General features: G+C 41.1%; 1 protein-coding gene across 1 annotated transcript in view; it reads right to left on the reverse strand.

The window, feature by feature from the left end:
• The window catches only part of csmd2 (CUB and Sushi multiple domains 2), a 133,763-nt gene that overhangs the window by 23,849 nt on the left and 82,723 nt on the right, over positions 1-27,191 (reverse strand). Inside the window, exons 15-31 of the mRNA XM_068747573.1 lie at positions 26,896-27,031; positions 24,451-24,645; positions 23,191-23,329; positions 21,463-21,650; positions 20,680-20,868; positions 20,024-20,140; positions 19,171-19,386; positions 18,506-18,694; positions 17,158-17,327; positions 16,901-17,057; positions 16,310-16,501; positions 14,063-14,189; positions 5,679-5,881; positions 5,367-5,558; positions 4,364-4,502; positions 3,986-4,173; positions 610-804 (exon numbers count right to left, since the gene is read on the reverse strand). Of these exons, the coding sequence (XP_068603674.1) occupies positions 610-804; positions 3,986-4,173; positions 4,364-4,502; positions 5,367-5,558; positions 5,679-5,881; positions 14,063-14,189; positions 16,310-16,501; positions 16,901-17,057; positions 17,158-17,327; positions 18,506-18,694; positions 19,171-19,386; positions 20,024-20,140; positions 20,680-20,868; positions 21,463-21,650; positions 23,191-23,329; positions 24,451-24,645; positions 26,896-27,031 (2,932 nt within the window). The remainder of the gene's footprint in view (positions 1-609; positions 805-3,985; positions 4,174-4,363; positions 4,503-5,366; positions 5,559-5,678; positions 5,882-14,062; positions 14,190-16,309; positions 16,502-16,900; positions 17,058-17,157; positions 17,328-18,505; positions 18,695-19,170; positions 19,387-20,023; positions 20,141-20,679; positions 20,869-21,462; positions 21,651-23,190; positions 23,330-24,450; positions 24,646-26,895; positions 27,032-27,191) is intronic.

The raw sequence follows: 27,191 nt of genomic DNA on the forward strand, positions 1-27,191 counted from the left end.
GGAGAGACATGAGCAGACAGGGCCCAGAGAAAAGGAGGGTCTGAGAGCCAAAAGTATGACATTCTATTAAATCCTTAAATCCTGCTTCCCCCATCCCTTCTGTTCCATTACTCCTAAATTACTTTTCTTGTCTGATTGGAGTTTGGGTGAAATATGTCCCTGGTTGTTTGCTACAGTAAAATTGCAATGTTTTCCAATTGTCCCTAGAATAGAAAGCCTTTATTGTCATTGCATAGTGGATATACAAAGGGATAGACTCGGTGAGACGAAGCCTGCATCTCCTCTCCTGCCTCGAAAATACCTTTGATCAAATGTTGATCCGATATTTCGGTAAATGCGCGTTTAGCTTGAAGTCGAACACCTTTTAACGTCTTCTATAGTTTCATTTCATTTTAGAATATGTCGAGCAGGATAGCCATGTCTGAGCCCAACAGGGATGAAACAGGTTTTGCTGCAAAATAAAGTTACATTAAGTCAAAGCAACAGCGTCGACTCTATTAGTGTTAGCAAAGGCCACATTTGTCTACAGACATAGCTTTGTGCAAGGACTGTGCAATCACACATGTATGTTTAATTGGGATAAATCTATAGGTAGATGTCGGTGTTTACCAATGCAGACGGGTTTGGGCTTGTTCCAGTTCGGCTTGCCGTCTCCCCCTATGATGCAAGTGAGGGTTGGGTCTCCCTCTAGCATATAGCCGCTGTTGCAGTGGTAGGTGACAGCGGAGCCCAGCTTGAGCTCGGAGCCCACCCGTGTCCCATTGCGCACCAGGCCTGGCTCGAAGCAGGACTCCCTGGGGTTCTCTGTGGAGAAGTAACGCGGTGGAAAATCAGCAATAGAAAGGAGCGTGTGTTGGTATTCCATAAAAAGAACTCTTTCATCGTGCTGCTGCAGCAGCAACACAGGAATAGAAATAGTTTCCTGCCTAAGGTTCCTGATATTCTCTTTTTTTTCTCCCCAAATCCCCCTTTCCCCAGCGAGTCCATGCTTTTCTCTTTCAGTAAATATATCACACTGACTGCCACTTTTCTCTCCAGACCTTGACAGTACCCTTTCATCTGTGGCGGCTGGAGGTATGTATGTCTATGGAGACGGACAGACAACTGATTGAGAGTGGCACCGCTCTGGCCCAAGGTCTGCTGACGGCACATAACCACATAACCACCAATCCGTCGCTGTGCAGTCAACTGGAGAAGACACTACACATACGGCAGCTTTCCCTCTTGAGCACAACGCACACGCACACTCGCACAAACACGCCACATCTCGAACATTTATCAATCACTGCTCCTGGGGTGTAAAGGGAGACGTCTTGCTCGATCTGCTATTGCATGTTTGTTGGGTGGGAAATGTGCACGCCAAAGGAAACCTAGCAATTTGCCATGTTTCGCAATTTTACAGCTAAAGATAACGAGTAAAGATGTCAACAGTGTTTCAGTTCAATATTTAACACATTCTCACTGGAAATTCAATATTTGATTAGTTCACCACGAACAAATGGAGGGCGTGTCCAATTTCACCTCGTGTTAGGAAAGTGCCTGTCAAAAGTATGTGTAAGAGCTTCAACTCACCCAACAACTACTAGTGGAAGTATTTTATAAACATGAATTCAGGAAGATTTGAAACGGTGCGGAACACGTTATAGTTATTTCTAATGCCACTCTTGTTCAATATTGTTGCATACGAGGGTAAAGATCAAAATGCTGCAAGATTTCTCATCCGTGCATTAAACAATATTTTAGTTTACTTAAAAATTTTTTTTTTTTACTTTGTCGCATTCAGTATATAGTATACTGTTGAGTTTTGCAATAACCCCACCCCCCGCACACACACACACACACACACACACACAACCACGAAGGGCCAACTGTGCCCTCCTTATCTTGAAAGGTGCATGGGACAGACGTGTGGCAGGCGAGTGAGTCGCGAGACACCGTCTCACTTGTATAACTGTGCAGATGCTAAGGTGAAAGTCGGGGAACTCCTGACTTGACAGTATGGCTGGGACCAGGGATGTGGTCCATCTGCCCCCCCCCCCCCCCCAGTGTAACAGCTCCAGACAGGTTGAGCCCTTTTACTGGCCTATTTAGACTTGAACCTTCCACCGGCATCGGCTTCATTAAACTGGCACATGTAGCAAGGGACAGCAGAGGTGTGAAAGATGTGGACGCCGTTACGTGTGAACCGGCCCGAGTAGCGAAAAGGTCAGTCAACACAGACAAGAAGGGCGGTTTAAGAAGCCTTGCCCTGGGGCATTCGGAAGTGTGAGAGAAAGGGGACGGGTGGAATCACCCCCTTTGTAAAATATTCAAGGCAGTGTAAGGGGATGTAAAAGGGAAATGAGCCTAGGAGCTGGTGAAGGTATTGAGTTAGACAGATGCATGTCTGTGGGTGCTTGTGTGTGTGTGCGTGTGTGTTTTCCTTCCCTTTTTTCCCCGTGTGCGTCTGCCCATGTTTGTGTCTGTCTGCGTTATTCAAATGCGGCTCAGGCATGGAAGATTTTTTTTTGTTTTTTTTTGCTCATTTATTTTGCAGGAGTGCCAAATCAGACACGGCCAGAGACACGCGAACAGAGAGCCATGACGACTGTTTGGTAAAGAGGGCATCAGCACCTCAGGCATATTTTGTAAAACACATTTTTTTAGCAACAGGGCAACCAAATACTGGCTGGGTCAATTTGTCAATGTGCTGCTTCCTCACCAAATAACACAACAAATCTCATGCAAACACACTTCTGTGCCAACTTGTCTAAAACTGATGGGGTAATTTATGCATTATTTGGTTATGGTTCATTAGTGTGGAGAATCGGTCGCGGGGAGAGGGAGTTTTTCTGGGGCGCACACTGGGTCCATCTGCTCCACCAGATTGGCCATACGATATTACAAACTGTATCACACACTGCAGTAAATATATCACAGCGAGAGTTAAGGGGCAGACTCTGTAACAGAATCTGAAAATAAAACACTGCGCCTCATCCATTTGTGAGGAATCAAAGAGCTGCATGGCATTAGCACGTAGCTTTCTGAAATCTACTGAGCTGTCTATGTCGATCAAATCCCACTTTAATACCAGCCAAAGAGCATAGAGCTCGCAGTCAATCCGGAATTGGTTAAATGTCTGACGCCTTAAACAGCTCTAACTGAGGCTTAAAGATTGAGGAAGATTTTACACTGTTCTCTCAAGCAGAGCCCTGAATGAAGATGTCCTGTTTTAGAGTGTCCGTGTTATAAGGAAAAAAAGGCTTTAACACACAGGCGTTGTTGTGTCGACCATTTGAGGCTGAAACGCATATGCAAAAACGCGGCATGCTGCATTATCCATGAACCAGTCGGCCCTCTCTGTGGAGCCTCCGATCGTTCTGCACCACATGTGTAATAAATAAATTTCGCTCCACCCAAGCAACATGCTGTGGTCAGCTCAGCTAAGACGCAAGACAACAAACAGCGTGTGATCTGATTTATGAGACGCCTTATGTGCAGCTGCAGAGCACTGATCAAAAAGAGCTTAAGCTCACATGCTGTCAGCTTTTCATTTTTGTAATTCCCTGTGTTAGTAAACTGCTGGAGGATGAGCAGATCAATACTATTACTACAAAAAAAAAAAAACATGTGGCACAAATGGAAGGATGGTGCTCAGGACACTGCAACTGAAGAAATGTATTTCACAAAAATAATCTCACTGACTTTGGACTCCACACAAGAGAGAGTTTAAAAGAAACAATTTGCAAGGTCGATAAGCTGCAGAGGATAAATCCTTTCTTGACCTGCCAGAGGAAGAGTTTTGAAAAATGAATTGTTTGGAGGATTAAGCTGCACATGCTATTCAAAATTCACTTTGTTGATAATCTTAAAAGGCTGAAATGGCGAGAACCTCTTACAAATTGAGACACAAGAAGGCCAAGTTTCCAGACGAACTTGATAGCTGTGCCCAACTTGCCAGATAATATAATATTCAAGGCATTGCTGTTATAAATAAGGCACCCACCTGTGTACTGCAGCACAAATCCATTACTACTAAGGGAAGCGTCACTGCGAAAAGCCAAGAAGAGCATGTTGGTGCTGCTCTCAATGTGATCTGGAACATCTGTGCCATAGAAACTACCCAGCAAGGGGCTGAGCGAGTCTGGTCCGTCGTAGATATGCAAGAAGTCATAACTGGGCTCCAAGCTGAATCTGAGAACAGAGGGGTGAATTCAATCTACATGAATATTTGAAGCTTGCACAGAATATTTTACTACCACTGTTTCATAATGAGAAATTCTACCCCTGTTATATGAAGTTAAATGTTGAAATACTCTGCAAAATAACTGTACACTTATGTTAAATGCCCAAATACACATTTTGCAATTAGTGCACAACTTACTGGTTGAACCCGAGGGAGACGATATAGTCCTGTGTGACAGTAACTGTCCAGTCACACTCCCTTCCATGGGGGTACGGCTCTGGATAGTCCGGGGAAAGTATCAGCCCATTCGGACCAGTTAGGTTCCCACCACATGGAGCTACAGTATGAATGGGAAGAGACGGATGGCAGTAAACAACATTACGACAGTTTTGGACTGTTTATTCATGAACGTATTCTGTCAATAAAATAATTTTAAGTTGGTATTTAATTTAATTTCCTTTTTCTAATATTCATGTTTTTTTATTTATAAGAGCAAATATTTCAACATAAAGAAAAATTAAATAAGGCAATAGTGTGATAAACTCACACTTCAACTAATATTTTTGGCGTCACTGCAAAGTGCTTCCAAATATTTAAAAAAAGAAGCAGCAATTTAAAAGAGCAAATGCAACATTCAGCTGTAATCTATAGTTGGTACATGAACTGTATGCAGCTGAGACACAACTAGTACCCATTGACACTGTTCAACAAAGATCTCACCTGTAACTCTCAGGGGATTATTCTGTACAACCTCACACCAAAAAAAAGATCAAGCGAATTAGCCTTAGCACTAATTAATCACATAAGATGATAATAAGGTCTTAATTGTGCTAGTTAAATTACACTGCTTGTAGGATATCAAGTGTGATCAAATGTAAAAAAACAAAGCGCGTGAGGTGTGACAGAGGCCGGTAATCTGATCTCTTGTCTGATTCTATAATTTCAGAAGTCTGTGCAAAATCATAAAGTTTTTATAACCCTCTCCTCAAATCTTCTCCTCAATCTCAATGTTCTCCCACACTCTGGCTTAGTACAACGTTGTCATTTACCAAAAAATTCTAACTAGCATTAGATAGAGATTGCCTGAGACTGCTCGTTTGTCTTTATGAAATATATATGGCTAGCTAACATTGAAATTTCTTATTATAACCAATGGAGCACCATTAACGGCCTGACTGCTGACTACACTGTCAAATCGTACCTGCACATGTCGGAGGGTCAGGCTGCCAGAAGAAGCGACCGCTGATCTCAGTGCAGGTAATTCTTCTGGCCCCCTGCAGGATGTAGCCAGCATCACACTGGAAAACCACATGGTCCCCGGGCTCCCTGCTATCCCCGCTACGGGTCCCGTTAGTAGGCATGCCGGGGTCATTGCAGGAGGTTGCAGTCGATACTGAAACAGCAAGGGAAAAATGGTTATTCTTTTTTCTCTCTGCACCTTGCCAAAATGAAAACAATTTTCCAGCCTAACATTGCCTTTCTATCCCTCCCCCATATCATGCTGCCTCCTCACCAGAGTACTGAAGAGCGAAGCCCTGCTTGCTGGTGAAGAAGTCCGTGGTGAACTGCAGGCTGACAGCGTTGAAGGTACTGTGAGCATCCTGAGGCAGAGCTGAACCACTCAGCTCCCTAAGCAGGACACCTCCGTCCTGGGGCCCATCCCAGATACGAAGGACGTCATGGACCTCCTCCGTGTGGAAAACGAGGAAATGCAGACTGTCAAAGAAAGGGTAAAGTTGCTTTATTTTCAGATAGTGTTCACACTTTCCTTCATGTACATCTCAAGAAATGTGAATATCATAGAAGTTATTTTTTTCCTGTAATTATATTCGAACAATTGAAGAAAAAAAAGATAAATTGAAAAAGTAAAATTCAGTTTTAATTTCAGGCCATGAAATAACATGAAAGTCAAAAGTCTGGCATCTCAAAAGATTAGAATATTTTAAAGATTAGTTACATTTATAATGCAGAAAACTTGGCCTTCAACTCATGCATATCATCTGGTCTGAGTCTCTCATCTTCCTTTTGAAAATACCCCACATATTCTCTATAAGGTTCAGGTGCGAGGCTGGCCAATCAGACAGTTGTGTATCTTTTCCAACCACAATGCAAAATATGTTCTTCCAGAAATCAGCTCAACATCAAGCTTTTCTAACATAATAATAAATAAATAAATAAACAAATACACAAACAAATAAATAAAGTGTTCTCATTTGTATATAAAAAAAGATTTCCTCCATGAAACAATTCTGTAAAAAAAAGAAAAGAAAGTAAATGTGCTAATGGAACAAATTGGTGGTTGTACAAAAACCTTTTCAACCTCAATTTTCCAAAATGTTATTCAAATGTTTATATTTTGTTTGTCATAGATGGGGAGAACCCTAAAAATAATACATTCATTATTTCCAAACTATTGACAATTTCAGGATTTAATGAAACTACCGTCCGTTTAAGGCAATCAATCAGGTTAATGATGTGAAGGAAGAATTCAATAATGGACGGAAGACAAAATCATGGTTAAGGGCAAGAATAAAGGAGGTAAACAAATGACATTTAGAAGTGAATCACAGACGCTACTTCCAGAACATTCAACCGATTTCCAGCCATGTCTGTCAAGAAGATTTGCCTGTCAAGGCATTTAATGGTTACAGTCTAGACATCAGAGAGATGATGCTGCCAAATAGCTTCTCTTTACTTAGGCACAGACAACTGTCAGCCAGCTGGTGATCCACTAGATATGAAATGCATTGTAGTTATGCGTGGGTGTGCATGTGTGTATATATGTGTGTGTGTGTGACTATGTGTGCCAGCCTCACTGTCGTGGATTCAGAATAATATTTTGCTTGGAGGCTTTTGGAACACAAATAAGATAGAGATGGGTACTTTAGAGCAACTGAGAGGCTGGTGGTGATGTTGACACAGGCCACTCAACATTAAGGACTTACTTAAAGAAAAGCAGAGCTCTAAGAAGTTATATCATGTAGGAAACTTCGAAAAATCTCATTTACTTTCAAGAAAATAAAAAAAGGCAAGCATCTTAGTGATATGCACGTTTGATTATTATTTTTTTCTTACGTAACAGTCAAATTTGAGGCAATGAAGGTGCAACCAAAATAAAACCGCTAAATTGTGTTTCACAGAACCCAAAGCGCCGCTTTATTCAAATAAAGATCTGTTTTCTCAGAAATAGTACTTTTCTTCTTTTTTATTGTTGATTGTGTTGCAATCACTTTAGTTTCAATAGAAGGCACTTGTTGTAACACAAACCCTAGTATTTCATTTCAAGCCTTTTAAGGGAGCAGTGTTTGGCACTGCATCTTTCACGTGGGGAAAGCTTAAGCTTAGCTTAGTTTAAATATCCCTCGCAGCCATTTTCTCAAGACATCTTTTAAAATGTGCTGAATGGCAATCTATGTTCTAGTCATCCGATAGTCTAGTCATCCGGTACTTGTTGTGCCATTAGTGTGCTTCCAGAACCTTAATACCTTTCCACACCTTCCATGTGTGTGTGTGTGTGTGCAGAGAGCCTGCAGCTGCAGATGATGCAGAGGAGAAACAGCAACCCACTGGCATGTCGGGTTTAGCAACAAGGTTCCACCATTTCTGCATAATTGGTGTCAGACTCTGATTCCCATACTGCCTGATGTTTGTGCAGCAGCCAGAGGCTACTCAACAATGGGTTGTGTGTGTATACAGTACGAGTAGATGTACTGTACATAACCTGCTTGACAATCCCTGTTGCAAAAGGGAGCTCATGAAACAAATAGATGCAGACATACCCACCGTGCATATTCATGCACACGTACACTGATAGCTATATTTGAAGGGTATGTTGAAAACATGTCCAAACAGGTGTCAGCACCTGGGAAACAGATGCAGCAGGAAAGACATGCAAGCATACAGTACACATATTACTCTCTTTAATACTGCAAAGCAGCACATGGCCTCCATGACCCAACACGCTAATCCCAAAGCTTATCGAGAGTTTAGAGGAGAATCACATTTCCTTAATAGAGATCAGAATCAGAATCGATTTCAGACTCATAATCGATTTATTTGCCGTCGTCAGTGAAATGATTCACAGACTCTGAATTTTTCTCTGTGCAATCGTGCAACATGAAACATACAATTATGACAAATAATAAAATGCAAAACTACAGCGCCGTGCTATAGGGTTATGCAGTAAAAATAGACTACGGTAAGTCAAAAAACATATAAATACAGAAACCCACCACAAAAACAGCAGCATCGAGATTGAACCAGAGATGTAAAATACGGCTCGCAGAATCAGTTATTTTGAATCTCTTTTAAAAACTCATTTATACAGGCTGGCTCTTAACTGATGTTGTTCTTATTTACTCATTTAAAATGTTAATCTTCACATTGTTTTATTGTTTTACAGTCTCCTCAGTGCCCCTTGATGCCACTGTTGCTTTTAGATTGTATTTCACCAACTTCACATCGTTACATTGTGTTTGCTAACTGTTTTTCGATTGTTTTATTTTCCTGACTCTTGTTTTTGTACTTTTGTTAAATCACTTTGTGAATTCTGTTTCTTGAAAGGTGCTACACAAATAAAGTGCATCAACAGCAGCAAAAGCTACAGTAGAAGCCCAAAGATATGAGGATGAAAGGGATCCGTCTTTGGCTACGACTACTGGGGAGAACTTACAAATGATCCCGAGATGGACCAGCAGAATACACTCTCTTTACACGTCGGTGATAGCTACCGTGGTGACATACTAATCATCCCTCAGCATCATGGCTAGCTCCTCTACATCAAACGACCAACAGTCTCAGTCACTGTCATTTAAGTGCCTCAGCCGTTTGGATGCTTGTCATGCAAGAGGCGTTATTAAACCCTTTGGTGCTATAAAACGCCACCTTCCAATATCCTAGCTAAAACTTGCTGGGCCAGGATTCGCCAGGATTCGCCACCATGAGCGCTTTTGCTGCTATCAATGTGAGCATGTAGCTACATAGTGTTCACATCTAAATTGAAACACAGAACTGGATGTGTGTCAAATGTTAGATGTGCTGGAAGGTATCGCAGACAAATGCAATCTCGAGAAATGAAAATCATTGTATTCCATATCCAGAAAGAGAAAGGTGGGTTGAAAGCAAACAGTTCAGAGACGGAAAGTAGAAAAACAAGAACAAAATCAAGACAAAGCATTGCCTTTCCCTGTGTTTTGAGAGAAAGAGGTTGAGGAGCCTCTGAAGAGATGGAGGGATTTGGGTTGAGCTGGTGGGGAATGGGGAGGAAGGATGTGGACTGCATATTTGGATAATTGGCTCCCTTTGTACAAGATCTAAATAGCTTATCTCTTTTTGTCACTTTATGGGAGCGAAGGCTGGGGGTGGGATGAGGGGGGTCGTAAAACAGAGAAGATGGTGAGGATGAGCACTGCAGAAAGGTAGAACAAAAGATGTAGATTCCTGCATGCAGCAATATCGTCGGGCAGTTATACACAACGCTTCCCTTTCAATGCGCTTGGCCTGCTTTACATTACCCTTATTGCTTTTTGCTTTTCATGTCAAAGGACAGAAAAGTGTCCAAGTTCACATTGTTTATATGCTACAATAACATAAATGTTAAACACAAAATAGGAACGATTTAAACAACAGAGTGAGAAAAGAAGAAACATTGCATGCAATCTTTGTAAATCATATGCGAGCCACATTTGGAGGGCTTACAAGATACAATTGCAAATTTGTTTTTTTATATATATCTGTGTTGAGCAAACAAATAATAAAGCGTATTTTGTAACACGACGCACAATGACAATTTCAAATTCAGCACAAGAGAAGTGCATCAGAGCAGCTGAGTAGAATCCATTCTGCTGCTAATACAGCAGTCTGATGCAACAAAGTCGCTCTACGATGCTTCAGCATTTGAATGCCTCATCGCCAGTGTTCATACATACTGACTTTTGCATCATAAGAGCAGCAAACAGCATTGTTGGTGATTTTGGATGCACAAATTACTTAAAAAAATAACAGGCAATCAGACAATCCACGGTTTGTTATGAGAAACACAGCCGATTTGCCTGCAGTCTGAACAAAGCCCACATTTCACTGAGGAAAAGGTACATTTGGGTCTTCGTGGCGGTTAACGTTTTGTTGAATCAAAGGAAGCCATGTTTTGAAGTTTGCAGCTACAGGCTCTCCTTTGCACTTGTCCCCTATTCTTAAGATAAAATAGCTCCTGCGAGTGTCACAGGAATTGCCAAGAGGATACAAGATGGAAAAGATTTCTCAGGTCTTTTTAAAAATTCTGCTTTAATTATTTTATATTCATGTGAGAGAAACAGACAGAAGACCAGGGAGAGCTGGGACTCTCTCGTATGAATAGGAAATGGCCTTGCTGCAATCGGAGTACGTGGATGCATGCATGCATGTAGATGATAAATAAGTAAGTATAGGAGGTTGTATAGAGGTGCAGGTACGTAAGAGAATAAGGACGAATGGAGATATAGAGAAACTGGCATGCTTGAATCTGTCTGCTTTGTCAGAGCTAATTGAGACTGAGCTTATGAAAGCAAAGCCACTGAGAGCTGCTCTCATCAATATCAGAGGATGTTGCCTCCGTAGGTCAGCATAGTGAAGTTCCATGTATTGCAGGGTACAGGATGTTATAATACATATGATCACATATTTTGTAGACTGAAGAGGAACAGAAATAAATATCAATGCATTTTCATATTTCTACACTGAACGGTCAAAGTATAAATGTGTTTTACATGAGGATAGTCAGGTATACACAGTCGCACGACAAACCCAGAGAAACACATGTGTGTATTTGAGACAAAGGATTCTATTTCTGGAATAGAGCATGGCAGACAGGGGATGCATTGCACTGAATGAACTGGTATATTCTATCTGGCTGCTTAAATTTAGACAGGCACTCTAAATACAATTTATATGCAGTGTGGTATTTTTCTAAAGGTACTTCAGAGCCCAGGTTTAAACCAAGTCTTTCCCAAAGATGAATATCCCAGACAAAATGGATTACCGCAGAACATATAGGATTAAAAACCTACTCCAATCTAACCACTCTGATTATTTTTATGAATGAGAAGTACTACGGTAAGATTGTGAATAGAACCATGCTATTCTACCTAATCATTAATTATATGGATTGAATATTTATATGACTATTTCATATATAAGATTCCATTGGTGAACTTGCTTGTTGCCTCCTCCATCATTATTTCCTTTACCTCATTATTATCCACTTATGCCTCCATATACTCTCTTAACATCAATATCTCCGGGCAAATTAGTCACTAGGCTTTTTAAGATGCCTGCTGTCAGTCCGCGCAGCTCTTGGTTTGCATCACGAACTCAGTGCAGTTTGATTAGTAAGCCACCTTCAGCTAGACTGTTTGATACACAAGGAATCCCTGGGCTAATGCATTGCAAATCCATCTCTATAATGAATCACATGGGTAAGATCAAAGGCAAGGATATGGAGCATACCTTGCAGAGGAATGTGACAGACTCAGAGGTAGTGAAGGCACTAATGAACCTAAACCAGCAATCACGAGGGATCTCCGGGTAGCAGATGTGCATGCCATGTGATGGTGTGAAAGCCCGTAATAGAGCGATGCAGACAACCATGTAGAGCTCATCAGGTATCATGCAAAATCACGGGGCACAGTGAACAAAAACGAATTATGAAGTGCAGTCGAAAGGCACAACAGAACGTTTTTCACTGTTTTGGATTCATTACAGCACTAGAATTTAAAATAAATGTTTATCAAGTTAAAACCTGCCATAAAAAATAAACACTCACCACACAAAAAGCTTAGACGCCTGGACATATTACATCCAAGATTAAATACGATGAAATGAATTTAAATCATAATGATTCCTATTCCATTAATTTGGAGTTAACATAAACAGGCCGACACCAGTGCAATAATAATCCAATGCACTGAAGTAAAGAGCAAAGCGCATCGGAGACATTCACACACTTATGATATAAATCCTCGAAGGACTGTTAAGACAATTAATAAGAGCTAAGCTCCTTCACATTGTCCCTGAATTTAACAGAATTCTCTTTGAAGAGTGTTGTTCCTTCAGATATCGAGGTTTAAAAGATCATTACATTCATGTCACTTAATGGCCAGCAGCTATATTGCTACCAAAGCATGGGAATTGTCATCAGCCTGCTGATACATAACAGACATTAGTGCTGATGTGCCTACGGCCCTAAGTAGCTTAATGAAAGGAGAGCAAGACTGATACCACCAGGGTAAACACGTCGGTATCCACAAGGACACGTCATATTAAAAATGCAAAAGTGATTGCATTCCTGTTGTGTTTCAGCTGTTTATTGATGCCTTTGCGCTTCACAATCTTCTGATGTTACCATCACCTGGGATTGCCACGCCTATCACAATAGCCCTCCTCTGCTGCTTGTCTATGTCTGTTTGATTAGCCAGTAGCAGTTCGTCAGTCTGGAACCTGATTCCACATAGGTTCCTATTTTAGTTGCCCTCAACCACTTTTGGTGGCGTGTCCCAGTGGGACTCTGGGACATCTAATCCATACCAAGCACAGATGTCCCCTGCACACTGTCCGAGCCCCTTCAGTGTGCGCTGTCCCACCTTACATCTTAAACCCAGCCACTGTGTGCCGGACTGTCTCAAGGGCATCCTAGCACAGCCTGTACCTTGGGTCTTATCTGCTGTGGAGTTGCTGCATTTTACAATCCAGTTTCCAAAAACAACAACAAAAAGTTGGGACAATCTGTGAAACATTAATGCGACAGAATGAGATGGGTAACTTAGACATCTGTGAAGCCACCGTTAATGTGCGAATTACATACAGTGTCTTTTTTTCAGAATGGCCCCTTTAGATGTGAATGGCCTGAGTGCAGTCCAGATCTGCAATGTCGTTAAAGGCAAGGTGAAGTAACACAATGGTGAACATACTGCTGAAAAAGTTGAATGTGTGTTGCATTCTGTTCTTGCTGACATTTTATATAATGTCAGGAAAATACTTTCTTTTTTTTGTTTTTGTTTGTAACACTAGCAAAGTAAGGAATCTGCCATGGTCATAGAGCATATCGACTAACTAGATTTGTACTCACTAGTGCATATACAACTGTCAAGGCCCAGTAGTAAGCCTTATCCAAAGTCAAACTCACTGTAATTTAAGGTTACTGGATTTGTTACAGCTGAACATTCCTACCTGGTGGATACTGGATCCGCACCACACTCACAGATTCCAATCGCCTTAACATGCCTGATTGTCTGATAAATTAAAGAGTTTAAAATGTAATAGAAAGTTAAAATAATAATACAATCTAAATCCATTGCTTTAGCCTGATCAAAAATATAACCTGATGCAGAGCTAATTAAAATGTGCTCACCAGCCATAACCATGAGAGTGCAGAAACATCTCAGGATCCTGCAGCAACTGTATCCCATTGAGATGCTTGACAATGAATGGAAAGCCATCAAGAAAAAAATAAATAGATATTTTGACCTTATACCAGTGGAAAGAATAAAGCTCTAAGAAATAACCTTGAGTAATTTCAACCACTAGAAAATCCGCCGCAGTATTTTTTCAGTTTCATCAAACTTTAGTATAAAAGATGATCTCATTAGAAAGCCAAAACTACCTTGACATTATACTTTGGTGCAGTGTTAAATATGGAGGCAGCATTTCCTTTCACTCATGTAACTGGGCTTAACTAAACAATTGGCCAATAGCAGCTGAAGACTGATTGTACAGCAACCTGTGAAAGAGATGAATACCACTGCAAAAAGGGTGGCTGAATTGGAAGTATATTGAAAGGTGGTAGATGGAAAGAGAAACCAGAAAAGAGCAATGTAATCAGAAAACTAGAAAGCAACAAAAAGGGAAAGCAGAAAATGTTAAGACCTGATCGTGCTTCCAGGGGCAGCCTCAATGGTCCATGTGCAGTGTAGGTTGTGCTCATATGGGGCGGGGTATCCTGGGGACAGAATACGACCAGACGGCTCCTCCTTGATGGTGCCCCCACACTCGGCTGGAAAACAGAGGGGGGGGCGGGGGGATAAATAATGTTATCAAAGGGGTAAATAATGAGCAGCGTAACAGAAAATACCTGAAAGCTCATCAATGGTTTTAGAATTGCATTACGACCAATGCGATGGCCGCATAGTTAACATATCAAAGATGGCAAACTCCCCACTTCCAGAAAAAAGGGCATCCCATGCGTTTCCTCTTGTCATTCTCGTTATTGGCACAAGAGCCGTTTGCTCAAATGTAATGATAGGAGGGAGAGCAGCCAACTCAATATACTCTATGAGTCTCTTTGGCTCAGCGAAAGCAATCCGACATCCCATCCAACTGCATCATCCTGTCGTCATCGAAATGTACATGAACTCGATGACAAAAGACGACATCAGTAAAGCAATATATTAGATTCAAGTAAAGTTAAACATTTGAGGAAGATGTTTTAACCAACGGAGCAAAAAGTATTACAATTACATTGTATATCTTTTAATTGTATATGTCATCGTACCAGCGGTGCATTAACAGCCGTCGCGGTAGAATAAACAGATAAGTGATAACCACATCATGGTTCGACGATCTACCAAGCGACACACAGGAACTCAAGTCTTTCAAATACGAAGATGTATTATACTGTGAGGCAAAATCAGAGGCAGAAACATTTTGTCAAGAACAGTAGGAGGAATCGCACCTTTTTAAGCCTCAGCTAATGAATTGCTGTCAGAAACCTGCTGTGACTGAAAAGCAATTTTCTACCTCCCTCAAATTAGGACCTTCTACCATTAACCAAGAACAGATTAAATAAAATATAAAACGCTCTCCTACGACACTAGACTTGAAGTGTTTCTCTTCAAATATCTGAAGCCATCTCAGCTGACAAGAGGACAGTAAAAGGCTTTCCGTTTCATTTTCTTCCCGAGAGGAAAATGGATCCTTCAAACAGGAAGAAAACAGAGGAATCGTACTGATGGCGATGGAGATGATTGTGAAATCAATCACTGGCAAACAGGCTCACTACTGAAATATAGCAATGATTGGTGACAACAAAAGACAGACTGGTATGAAGAAAGTCATTAGTAAGTAAGGAACTACATTAATACAGTGCAGACGAAAGAGTGGATCTTTGGCGTAACAGAATTAGCTGTAGGTTCTCCAAACAGACATAAATATATTGTCTCATTTTTTTGTCTTATCGTGTATCAAAATGTTAAAATTTATCCTTTCTGAGGTTTCTGTCTCTACATACATGTCCTTCTAAAATACGCCGAGATCGTTTGTCTTTTTTGCTTCGGCCTTTGTTCTCAATGCATGGATTTTATTTCTACAAAATGTGTTATTAACTATCACCTCCTTCCACATTGGTGGGATAGATTCAGCAACAGAAGAGGCTGACCCATCAAATAAAACAAATCTGAGTTAAAAAAAAATGTGAATTTGATAAAAGAGTCTTACAAATATGATTTTGATATGCAGCTAATTCTTCCTATTGGAATGTATGAATGAGAAATATGCAGCTAAAACATTCATAATAACAATCATTTGGGTTTGTTATCATGGCACCATAATATGCACCCAGAACATAAGGTGTTTGTATGTGTACACTGAACTCGATACATCAATCCCAATACTGTAGTATAATGACATCTATAACCAAAACCTAACGTTGTGTTCAGTATACTGCTGATACGGGAGATGTCTTCTTATATATATATATATATCTAAAACTATGATGGAGCTAAATAGAGCATAGCCATTCTCAGTGAGATAATGCACCGAATAAGGTGCTGAGAAAACAAATAAATAGTGGCATTAAAGCAGCACGGGCATCCTCACATTGTTAATAGAGAAGTGGAACTCAGTCAGGTGTTGTAGTTCAGAATCGGTTTGGATTAAAACCAACTGGTTACGATTAGCACTGTGTCAGGATGCTGTATCATGCAATACAACACAATGCAACATTATGTGCTCATTTGCTTATCTTGTGAAGCAATGGTAGTTTATGATGCACCTGTGTGTCATCATGAAGCGTCATAACACACAATGAATGTACCTATAGATGTGGCCTTCATAAAAATACGACTTTGATGCACACACCGACACAAACTCAATGTCCAACCTCTTAATGTGACTTACCGACACAGAGTGGGAGGGAGCTGTCCCATGTTCTCCGTTCTCCCCTCAGGCAAGTCAGAAATGCAGGGCCTTTCAGGGTGTAACCCGGGTCACAGCTGTATGACACAGTGCTCCCTGCAAAATGGCCTTTGTCCTCTCGCTTGTAGCCAAACTGGGGAACACCCGGATCTTCGCATTTTACAAGCTCAAAACCTTGGAGCGGGAAAGAGAGAGCGAGAGAGTGATTGAGAGAGAGCGATCACATACATTCAAGATTCAAGATACTTTATTATCATTATGCGAACATAATAAAAACGTGGGAAGGCCCACGGCTTCAGGCACACATCGGAACATAATCAAAAACAAAAACTAAATTCTCTCTCTTAAAGAAACAATATATACACAAAGAGAGTGAGAATCACAAGCAATAGTGCAAAATAGCAACAGCAACAGCAGCACAGCAGCATGGACAAGGAGGTTACAGAAAGCACAGGTTGTTGTTTTCCTGTGACTGAGGGAACTAAAAGAGCGGAGAACTAACTGGTGAGCCAACAATTAATGCTAGAACGTAAATATCACGTGTAACGAAAGGAGAGAGTGTGTTGCACGCACTAACGAAGTGCAGCTCAAAGCCTTTGCTGCTGTTATCCGCATTGCTGATGAACTCCAGCCACATGGAACTGGAGGTGGAGTTCAGAGTTTCATCGAGCAGCTCGCTGCCAGTAAACACCCCCAACAGACGATCCTTATTGCTGCTGCCATCAAACACCTGAAACAGAGCGGGAGGAAACTCTGAATTAAAATCTGCACACAGAGCTATGCTAACAAGGTGCACGTGAAGGGCAGCCACAACCCCCCCCCCCCCTCACTTTGAGCATGTCATCCTGCTCCAATCTGAAGTCCCTTGCTCGTAACTGGATGCCTTTGCCAGGCTGCGTCTGGATGGAGTAGATGCATTCATGGTTGTTGCCATAGTAACCGGGGTAGTTTGGTGAAAGCAGCACCCCTTGTATGCCAGTCACGGATGAGCCGCATTCAGCTAGAGAAAAAGAGATGGATCAGAGGGACAGACAGAGAGAGAGAGGACGTGACGGGAAGGGAAGGGAAGGGAGAAGGTGGTGGTTTTAGAGAGAGCAGAGGACATGTCAATCGCTATATGCTTGAAACTTATAGTGGATTTATTCATGCTCTCATGCATAGGAAGATGGGAGTGGTGATGGAGAGAAGAAGATGCTTAGTGCATACGCCTTGGTGTTGATTTCATATCATCATCATTAGAATCAGCTCCATTTGGAAATTACTTTTCCTGAATCGTGTCAGGGTGAAAGTGAAGAGAAAGTAACATTGAGGAGAGACCACAAATGTATGTTAAATTAAATTCATTAATGCAGTGACATCAGGGGAGAAAAGAACTGTAAAATCTTTAAAAAAAAATTATAAGAATGCAAATTGTGTAAGAAAACAAACAAACAAACAAAATGTGTCATAACTGTCATGCTTTCGATTCACCCAGAGGCAAAAACAAAAAAAGACGCAAAAGAGATGAGGTGAGAACAGGATACAATTTTACAATCTTGACACATCAGATGTTGCTGGTACATGGATAAAGATATATGAAATATATCCTAAAATTGTATTTGTCAAATTGCAGACTGTTAAAGCGTCGATGAAGAATCAAATGTAATTTGAGTGATACTGATGTGTTTGCCCGATGCAAATACTGTTGCACAGGATAATGGAAAGGGAAATACTAAAAACATAGGTAAAAGTAGGTTAATCATAATCACGCTCCGTGTTTTAACTATCATTATGGCTATTTTGAAGTATTATATTATCAAATCAACACATTAATACAGGTTTGGGGCACCATAAACTCAACATACTGACCTTTCTGTGCTTGCCACAGAAAGAGCAACATCAATAATAAACATATTTTAGCTGTTTGATGTCATCCTCGTTAGAAGTGTTGCTCTAAATAACTTGAACAAAATCAAACAGGCTGTTTCTGGGAAGCTGTCCAATGAAGAAACAAAATGTGGGAGGAGGGGCAGATGATAATGGGGACAAATGAAAAGGAAAGGCCTCGTCTTCAACACGATTTTTGTACATTTCTTCATAGTAGGTGTTACGTAAAAGAGCGAACTTTGGTGCATGGCATCATGAGGTCGGGGAGAAGGGGAGTGACTAAAGCAAAAAATAAAGCATGTGACCACCTACCAACACACCTTGGCAGAGGGGAGCTCCACACCCGCCTCCTGCCCCCTAAACAAATCACCCTTGCTGGGCCCTCCAGTCGGTAACCAGGGAAACAGGAGAAGATGAGGGCATCGCCTACGCCATACTGCAAGCCTTTCCTGGTACTGTAAGGTGGAATTCCAGGATCATCGCATGGCTCCAAATCATACTCTGGAAAAATAGAGAAAAACATTTAATGTCATGTGGAGCAAAAGTAATTCCTTCATTCCTTTTCTCTTCTTTTAATTCCACAAAAAGTGAAAATAACCCAAAAGGAAACAGAAGCTAACCAAATGTATGAAGACATTCGTTACGCAGTAATGCCAACAATGCTTAAATGAAGTGAATTACCCAGATCATGTATACATACATATAACATGCATATAAAAAGATACAATATTTAATATCATGCATTATATTTTCAAAATGAGGCTTTTCATAGGGAAGGGGGCTTTTGTGCTCTATTTATGACTGATTAACTACTTAACTAACTAATTCACTTAAAAATGTCTTGATATTTAGAAGCGCAACTGGGTCATGTCACAAAATTCCTTTTCCCAATGTCTCATACTCATTCGCTTCTCAATATTAACCGAGAATGACTTTTTTTTTTTAGCTCTCAGCTGATTTTCTACCTCCAGTCTTACCTGAGAAAGTGATGTTGAATCCTTCATAGGAAACAGAGAAGTCAGAGAGAAAGCGAATCTGAGCTGTGGAGTTTCCAAACAGGCCAGCACTGAGAGGTGGAGGGAGCGTTGAGCCCGTCAGCCTCCAAAGGGGCTGAGGAAAGCTGCCATTCTCTGTCACCAACAAATGATCGTGAGGGCTCTCAAGGTGGAAGGTGTGGAAGGTGAACTGGACACCTGCAGAAAGCAAAGGATGATGGGAAAATTGAGACAAGTCTTGATTTTTCCTCCTTCTACAGTATCTATCTATCCATCCATCTATCCAACAATCCCATTGTAAAACACTGAATACATCTATCTATCTAATCATGTGTATATGTGTGTAAAATTCACTGATGTTTTTGCTTGCACTAGTGTGTCGATTTCTTGTCTTTTATTTTTTTTTATTTGTAATTGTGTGGACCCCTGGAAGAATAGTTAATGAAGATCAAGCAGATTAAGAAAGAATAATTACTGTATATCTCATATTCGCTGGAGACAGGGTGGAGCCTTTCGTTTATGTAGTTTACAATGCGTGTGGCATCAATTCCCTGTCTTTCTACCTTACTGCTTCCAAAGATACGACACTCATGCTCAGCATAGCGGGGAACAAAAAAGGTTGTGTCAATCTGATATGAGTGCTCCAACAAAGGTGACATGAGTGGAGCGTCTTCCCTTGGCACCGCAGCCCTAGGCCAAACGCTCAACGCTCCAGTGTTCCAGAGACAGCTTGTTCAGTTAAATAAAATAAAAAGCCACTCAGTGGGGTGGACGACATTGTAGGGGAAATCGAGTTTGACTGCTGCCCATGCCGACACTGAATTTCCCTGCTAACCTTTGCCATGGGAGGTCTCGATTTTCCAAGTGCAGTTCAAGTTGTGCGGGTAGAAGTCTGGAAAGCCTGGTGACAGGATGGTGCCAAAGCTTCCCTGGATATAACCCCCACACAGCGCTGGTAGATGCAGGGAGAATGGAAACAGTGGGAGACAAATGTGAAATGAAAGGACAGTGAAGTGGTAAAACAAGAGAAGAGTAAAACAGAGTAGAATAAGAAAAATAGGAATAACCCTCAAGCAGCATCCACCACAAAAAAATGGCAACATGTGTTGGTCATTGTACAACGTGGTTCAACATATTCTAAAAAGCCATCATTTCAGAGTCGACAGAAATCAATACTGGTCTTAATTAATAAAAGCTTTTGCAGATGAGGGGGAAGGGAAACATCAAACGGTTCGCTCACCACCACACAAATAAAACATTTATGATGAAACAAGGCAGAAACTTTTACAGCACTGAATAAAAAGTTATTCAAAGAAATGCAATTGTCGCGCATGTATTTCAAAAATATATAATTATGGATATAAGGCAATCTATAAGTGATGCAATATAAAGAAAAGTGTTCAAAACGATTTGCCATGTTTCATCTGAAGCAACATAAGCTGCTTTAATCCCGATTTATGAATAGAGCAAAACTGGCTGTTAAGAACGCACCATCACAGCTAGGAAGAGGACGGCTCCACTGGAAATTTGGTTCACATTCTAATGGCTCTGCGTCACTTAGTGTGTATCCTGCCTCACAGCTAAATGTCACCAAAGCGCCCACGTAGAAGTCATTGCCGTGGCGCTGCCCATTGACGGGAATGCCTGGGTCCACACAGTGATCCGACTGCAACTGCAGGGCTGGAGAGAAAGAGGAGAAAAAAAAACACAAGGTCAAAGATAGAAGGACACCCAGTGCCGATCTACCTGTTTTTTGTTTTTCTTGTTACTTCCACCACAGTGTTTGTCTCTGTGTGTCTGTCTGTCTGCAGGATTACCAAAAAACTACTGGATGGATCCTGATGTAAAAAAAAAATCTGAAGGGTCTTGGATCCCATTGAGCATGATCCTGATACCCGTCTGGATACAAATAAATATATATATATATATAAGGATTTTCCCATTTGCTTATAATGGAGGGTTTTTAAAAAAATCCTATTTTGAAAAATATGCATTAAATTCACTCAACAAAAATCAGTCATGGAGGGGTCCGTATGCAGGTATGCACTATGCACTAGGTATGCACTATCACGCAAAATGTCTTCTGGATCTGATCCAGAATGAGGTCAGGACTTTAATTTTTTTTTTAATAAAAATAAAATGACATAACAATACAATCGAATTAATTTCTGTTTGTGAATCATGGATAAATGAACGCTTTCTTTGCAGTTTTACACAATCTGTATTTTTAGGTGTAAGTTAAACTTTGCGGATTCACAATATTCAACCGCTTACTTTCATAACGGATACGGAATCCAATGTCAGAGTGGCTCTTGTCAGTTGAGAAGAGGATGCATATGAAGTTGGAGGTGCTGATGAGGAACTGGGGAACCTGAGTGCCCTGGTAACTACCAATCAGAGGTGAAGAGGGAAAACGTCCGTCTCGTACCTCAAGGATGTCATAGTTAACCTCTGTACGGAACCTGTGAATGTAAAAGAAGTAAATAAATAAATGTACTGTATCACATTATCAGATTAACAGTATGCTGAACGGAGGTGTTAGCAGTTACACACTCAGCATGTGTACGGCATGTTTGGTAATCAAAGGGTTTTCAGGCAGATCCTCTCTTTCAAAATAAGCATGGTGTATTAAGTTACCACAAATGGTAAAAGGATTGGTTGTTACATTTTGGGAAATTAGGCAACACCAAGTGAAATTCTGACTGACCAGAAAATCTAATAATGGAATTAAGGTAGTGTGAAATTTGACCAAAAAAAGATTGATGACTTTATTATTTTCAACATTAGGCCTAAAAATTAAAGACATATTTGGTACATTTTTGTAAGTAGATACGTGTAGCAGAAGTTTGAGTGTGTGTGTGTGTGTCATTGTGCATTTCTGTCTTTGTTGCCAGATCCGCTTTATCTTCAAAGCCATGAATAAATTGGTTCAGGACCATGTCATCTAAATGAAGCGGTTTGTGATATTTTATTGATGTTACATACAAATTAAAGAGCAACAAACATTTATGTTGCATTCATCTTGCATGCCGTGCTATTGTGGCAGGAACGGGGATGAGGCGGCCTCAAAACGAAGAGCCTTGGAAGAGCCTAATGCAGTGTTTGATCCTACAACTATATTTCTGTCTCCCTCAAACATCAGTAGAAAGTAGCTGCTCTCACTTCTCCCAACTTCCCCATGACAAAATATCTCCATTTTCATGTACATGTACATTTATTAACTTTCAGCTCTGGTTCAGACAGATGGTCATCCATCCATCTTAGGTTCTGTCCAAGGTTTCCGCCTGTTAAAGGGAAGTTTTTCCTTGCCTCCGTCTCCAAAGTGCTTGCTCTTGTGCGTCAAGTTGGTGATCTGTCTTTCCCTGCTACTCCTGTACAGTGCCTAGAGATAACTTTCTGTCATGATCTGGCACTATAGAAATAAAATTTAATTGAATCAGTATAGTAAAACCGTCTATTTTAAATGGTGTGTCAGTCAATGCTGGCATTCTTCCATGCAGCCTTCATTTCAACGCATCCCCAGGTTGGCAGTGAGGCTTCTAAGGCTTTGACAACAACAAAAATGCTGACATTGGAGGATGCAATATACCTAGGGAAAGAACAGCTTTAATTATGGCTAATATCTGCTTTATTTTTTGCTGCTGTTTCCTTGGGTTTGTCCATATCCACAAGCCTTCAGAAAAGTTGCTCAAATAAATAAGATGGAATACTCCATTCGTATTTGCTCCGTTTGTATGTGCATCCATCTCTAATGTTGATCATAAATGGGTATTTAATCAGCTCGAGGGGGGGGGGAGTATCGAAGAAAAGGATCAATTCACACTGATGAGCTTTGCCAAACACAACACAGTTTCGGGGGAGTCGTGGATGCGAGTCACAAAAAAAGTGACAACAAATAGATGAGAAACACTCAAATTGTTTGAAGATAAAAAGAAAGCAAATTCACAGTAAAAACACACACACACGCACACACTGTGGAGTATTACTATCTAGATTACTGACTTGTCGAAGATGATCTTGATGGGATAGCCTGGAGGAGCCTCGATGATCCATTCACAGTTAAGGGCCTCCTTATAGAGTTCTGGCCAGCCAGGGGAGAGAATGATCCCACTGGGAGCCTTGAGATTCCCTCCACATGGGGCTGATGGAAAGACCAAAGGAATGGAGGGAGAGAGAGAGCGAGAGAGAGAATGAGCAGTTATATATTGAATTATGCATGCCTGTCCCAGCTGATGTATGACAGCGTCCATAGATGATCTCGTGCATCAGCTGGGGCTCATCCCATTTCTTTTACTGCCAAGGTCTATCGAATCTAAAATGGTGACATCTCACTTCAAGGTTAACCATTCCCCCTCGGGACATACCTGTCACTGCATGAGTGTCTGTGTGCGTGCACACGGCCATGCATTTGCATTAGAATGTGTATGTTCCAACCCAGTATCCATCATGAGACCCTTCCCACAAAGGTGCTGCTGTCATCCCCGTCAAAAAGAGAAAAATGGAACAACTTTGATCGCTCGCACAAAAGACACTTGCACCCATCCGCCCTTCTCCCGGCCCTAATCGCTCTGAAGGCTCACTTTGCCGTACATCGCTTCAACCGCCACTCCTTAGCCAGAACACAAAGGCACAGTGGAAGGATTAGTTACATCGCCAGCTACTTGTGCTCCTTTTGAAGTGCAATGATTTAATCAGCAAACGCAGCGCAGTAAAGGACATCTATAAAACGCATTACGCTACAAATGTTGGCGTTTGATAGATGGTCTCAGAGCAATACAAATCTGCTTTGGCGCACAGGAGGAAGTGACATGTTTTAATAATGGTTTTTCCTCTGCGTATCATGAATAGTGCACCTGATTAGGCCCCGTCGAGTCCTTCCCTGAGTCTGTGCTTGATATGCACCTTTGCGCGTGCGCTGGAATCGGTTTACAGAGTAAATAATTTGGGGAGGTGTAAAAGGACGGTTTAGTGATCTTTGTGTGAGCTCAGCAAGTCTGCAGATCGGAACGCAGCAGCTTCTGCATCATCGCAAGCAGCCAGAAACCTTTAGTCAGACGTTAGTGATGCCCAACTTCTAAATCAATTCTGCTTTTGATATGTTTTGATTTTATCTTTAATTCATGCATCCATGTGTAAACTCAGGCAGACGCCCCGGTTCCTGCCAGCTCATGAGAGAAACATTTGTTGGGGGCACAGAAGCTAAATAGTTCAGGTCATGTTAAAAGGATGTAAAAACATGTTTTGACCCGCAACCTCACTGACCTTCGCAGCGTGGCACTGCATTATCCCACACCACGTTGCCATCCTTGAGGATACAGGAGATGGTTTGCGAGCCGTGGGTCTTAAGGAAGCCCTCCTCACACAGGAAGGAGATCGAACTGCCCAGCTGGAGGCTCTCGCCGAAGCGCTTCCCGTTCACCGGCACACCCGGGTCCGGGCATTCGTTGTGGCGAAACGCTATTGGAAATGAAGAGATAACATTTGGTTAACTGCACTGTTTGTTCTCATAACCTAAAATAAGACAATGGAAGGAGATTATTTACATGAAATGTTTTGAAATTTGTTTTGAAAAGAAAGGATAAACCAGTGTTAAAATAAAAAGGTTAGAGATTACCTCTAATTGTGCTTCTATTGACCCCCCTCACATGTTTCTTTATGCACGTTTCTATGGTAATACCGATATAATTTCACAAGATTCTTGACCAAACATTTTTCTAATGTCAGCATTTAGCATTAGTGGAATTTAAGAATATAAAATTGCTTCCCTTAGTGGGTCGTATTGATTCTTCCTGGTGCATTCATTCCAGAGAATGGGAAACCACACCGCATATAGATTGGCAGTGCCAGATGCTGCTGCTGTTAAAGGAATTTGTATTTATGCAGTCTTAAAACTTAACCTATTGCAGCTCAGAATGAAACTTTGAGCGGGACCCCCTTAGAAGGTCCATGAGTACAATGCAGTCGGACAAGAAAAGGCATGACCCCGGAAATACGACATGTAAACAAATAAATCACTTGAGCCGCTATCTCACTTGAGCTCATTCCTGTACACACGGGTAGGTGACACGTGTCGGTGTTGATGAATTCCTATTCTGTGTCCAATGGACCAAAACAAAGCACCAGCCACACCTCATCCATCATGATCACCTTATTTATTAACGTGCCAAAAATCCCCTCAATACAGTTTGGCATGTCTTTAATTAACACGAGTGATGGAAGTCGTCCACTCTGCCCCACATCCTCCAAAAAACAAGTCTTCCATTTAGCTCGCGCCGTTCCCAGGATCTAACCATCACCTTCAATTAGCTACTCTTGACATTCATTCATCGCAATTTATTTCTTCATCAGACGCGTTAATTAATGCATTAGTCACAATGCGTTGCCCTTATGGTGGCTTCACAGAGACACCTGCTTTAGGTTGCTGGTGTGATGATATGACTGTATTCTGACTGTATGGTGGCTCAACTCCAGTTGAAACAGTTCAGAGGAAGCTGAAGTAAAATACTGGATCAGTTAGAGTCAACTTCACAAATCCATTAAGTACATTGCATAGCACATAAATACAGACTGAACTAATTAGAGAGGTCTTCATTTTTGGTGTTTTGCAAATACATATCTGGGTTAAAGAGGTAAATTCACTATTTTCTTCAACTATCATTTATATGAATGGTGATTTTTAAAATCAATTCTAATAAAATGGTATTTAGCACAAATTGCATTTTGCTGTTCAAGAAAAGATAACTGATGATGATTAGTGGCAAACATAATGTAGAAAAACAGTGCTGTCTCATAAATAGCTAAGTCTTATAAATTGGGCAAAACAGATATCGCTCAGTGGAAAGTGACATCACAGCCACAAAGGAGAGAAACAGACAAATGAATCAGACTTTCATTTCTGATCAGTTAATCAGGCTGAAAGGTTATAAAAATCATGAGCTGTGTTTTATGTTGGGGACATTTTATGAAAGCTGGTATAACATTCTTGTAAAACAGAAGTACATATGGAAGCAACAAACTATAAAGTAAAAAAAAAAAATCTTTAACACCCAGTGGGCCATTGCAGAAAAATGTCAGTGCCCAGATTTACCGAGAAAACACTCCCTGAGGCACCTCAAGTACCGATGAATGAGCTTTGTGTCTATATCGGCTTTGTGGAAGGGACTGTAATGACATATTTATACTGGGATGGGAAAGAATGCAAAGTTCCGGCTAATTACAACATAGTGTATAGAATAAAGGCTGCTGCAAAACCCTCACAGTGCAGCACATTCATGTAATGGGTTTTCAAGAATGCATCCAATGAGTACTGTGTTAGAGTAAAAAAAAGAAAAGTCCCATCTGGAATTTCCTCAGAACTCAGCCTCTACCAGAATAGCACATAATGAGTGCAGCCGCAGTGCATCTGCCAGGTAAGGATGTTGCGTATTTGTTTGGCTCTTAGATCCTTTTTAAGAATAAAGACGGGATTTCTTTTCCCATTTTCTATGCAACGTTGCATGTGGTGTTGATATGAAGAAGAGTTTATGAAGTCTGTGGGAGACAAGGTGAATACTATAGATGATGGTGGATGATTCATAAGACCTTTTCCACGCATACACTCAGAAGCCACAAACACACAAGCGCATGTGTACAAACAACCGAGAACACAAAACATCCAGCCATGGAAGACCTTCATTTATTTCTGTCAGACTGAAGTTTAATACTTACTCGTAAATGTGATATTAAAGCCTCTGTCTGTGTAGGTGTGGTCAGTCAGGAACTCCAGTCGGGCAACATGAGCACTGGTTGTTATAGAAGGAGGCAGGATGTCACCGGAAAATGTCCCAAGGATGGGAGACTCCGCCTGGAAAAACAGACCAAAGTCATCATCAACTACAAATGAACTGATGCCAAAAGGTAAAGAGCTACAGATAAATAAAATGATTTGGCTGACAGCACCCCGACTGTGAATCGTACACAGCGGCCAACATATAGATCACACAATGAGGTCACACAAGGAGCTA

This window comes from Brachionichthys hirsutus, chromosome 13 (genome assembly GCF_040956055.1).
Source record: "Brachionichthys hirsutus isolate HB-005 chromosome 13, CSIRO-AGI_Bhir_v1, whole genome shotgun sequence".
NCBI classification, from domain to species: Eukaryota; Metazoa; Chordata; class Actinopteri; order Lophiiformes; family Brachionichthyidae; genus Brachionichthys; species Brachionichthys hirsutus.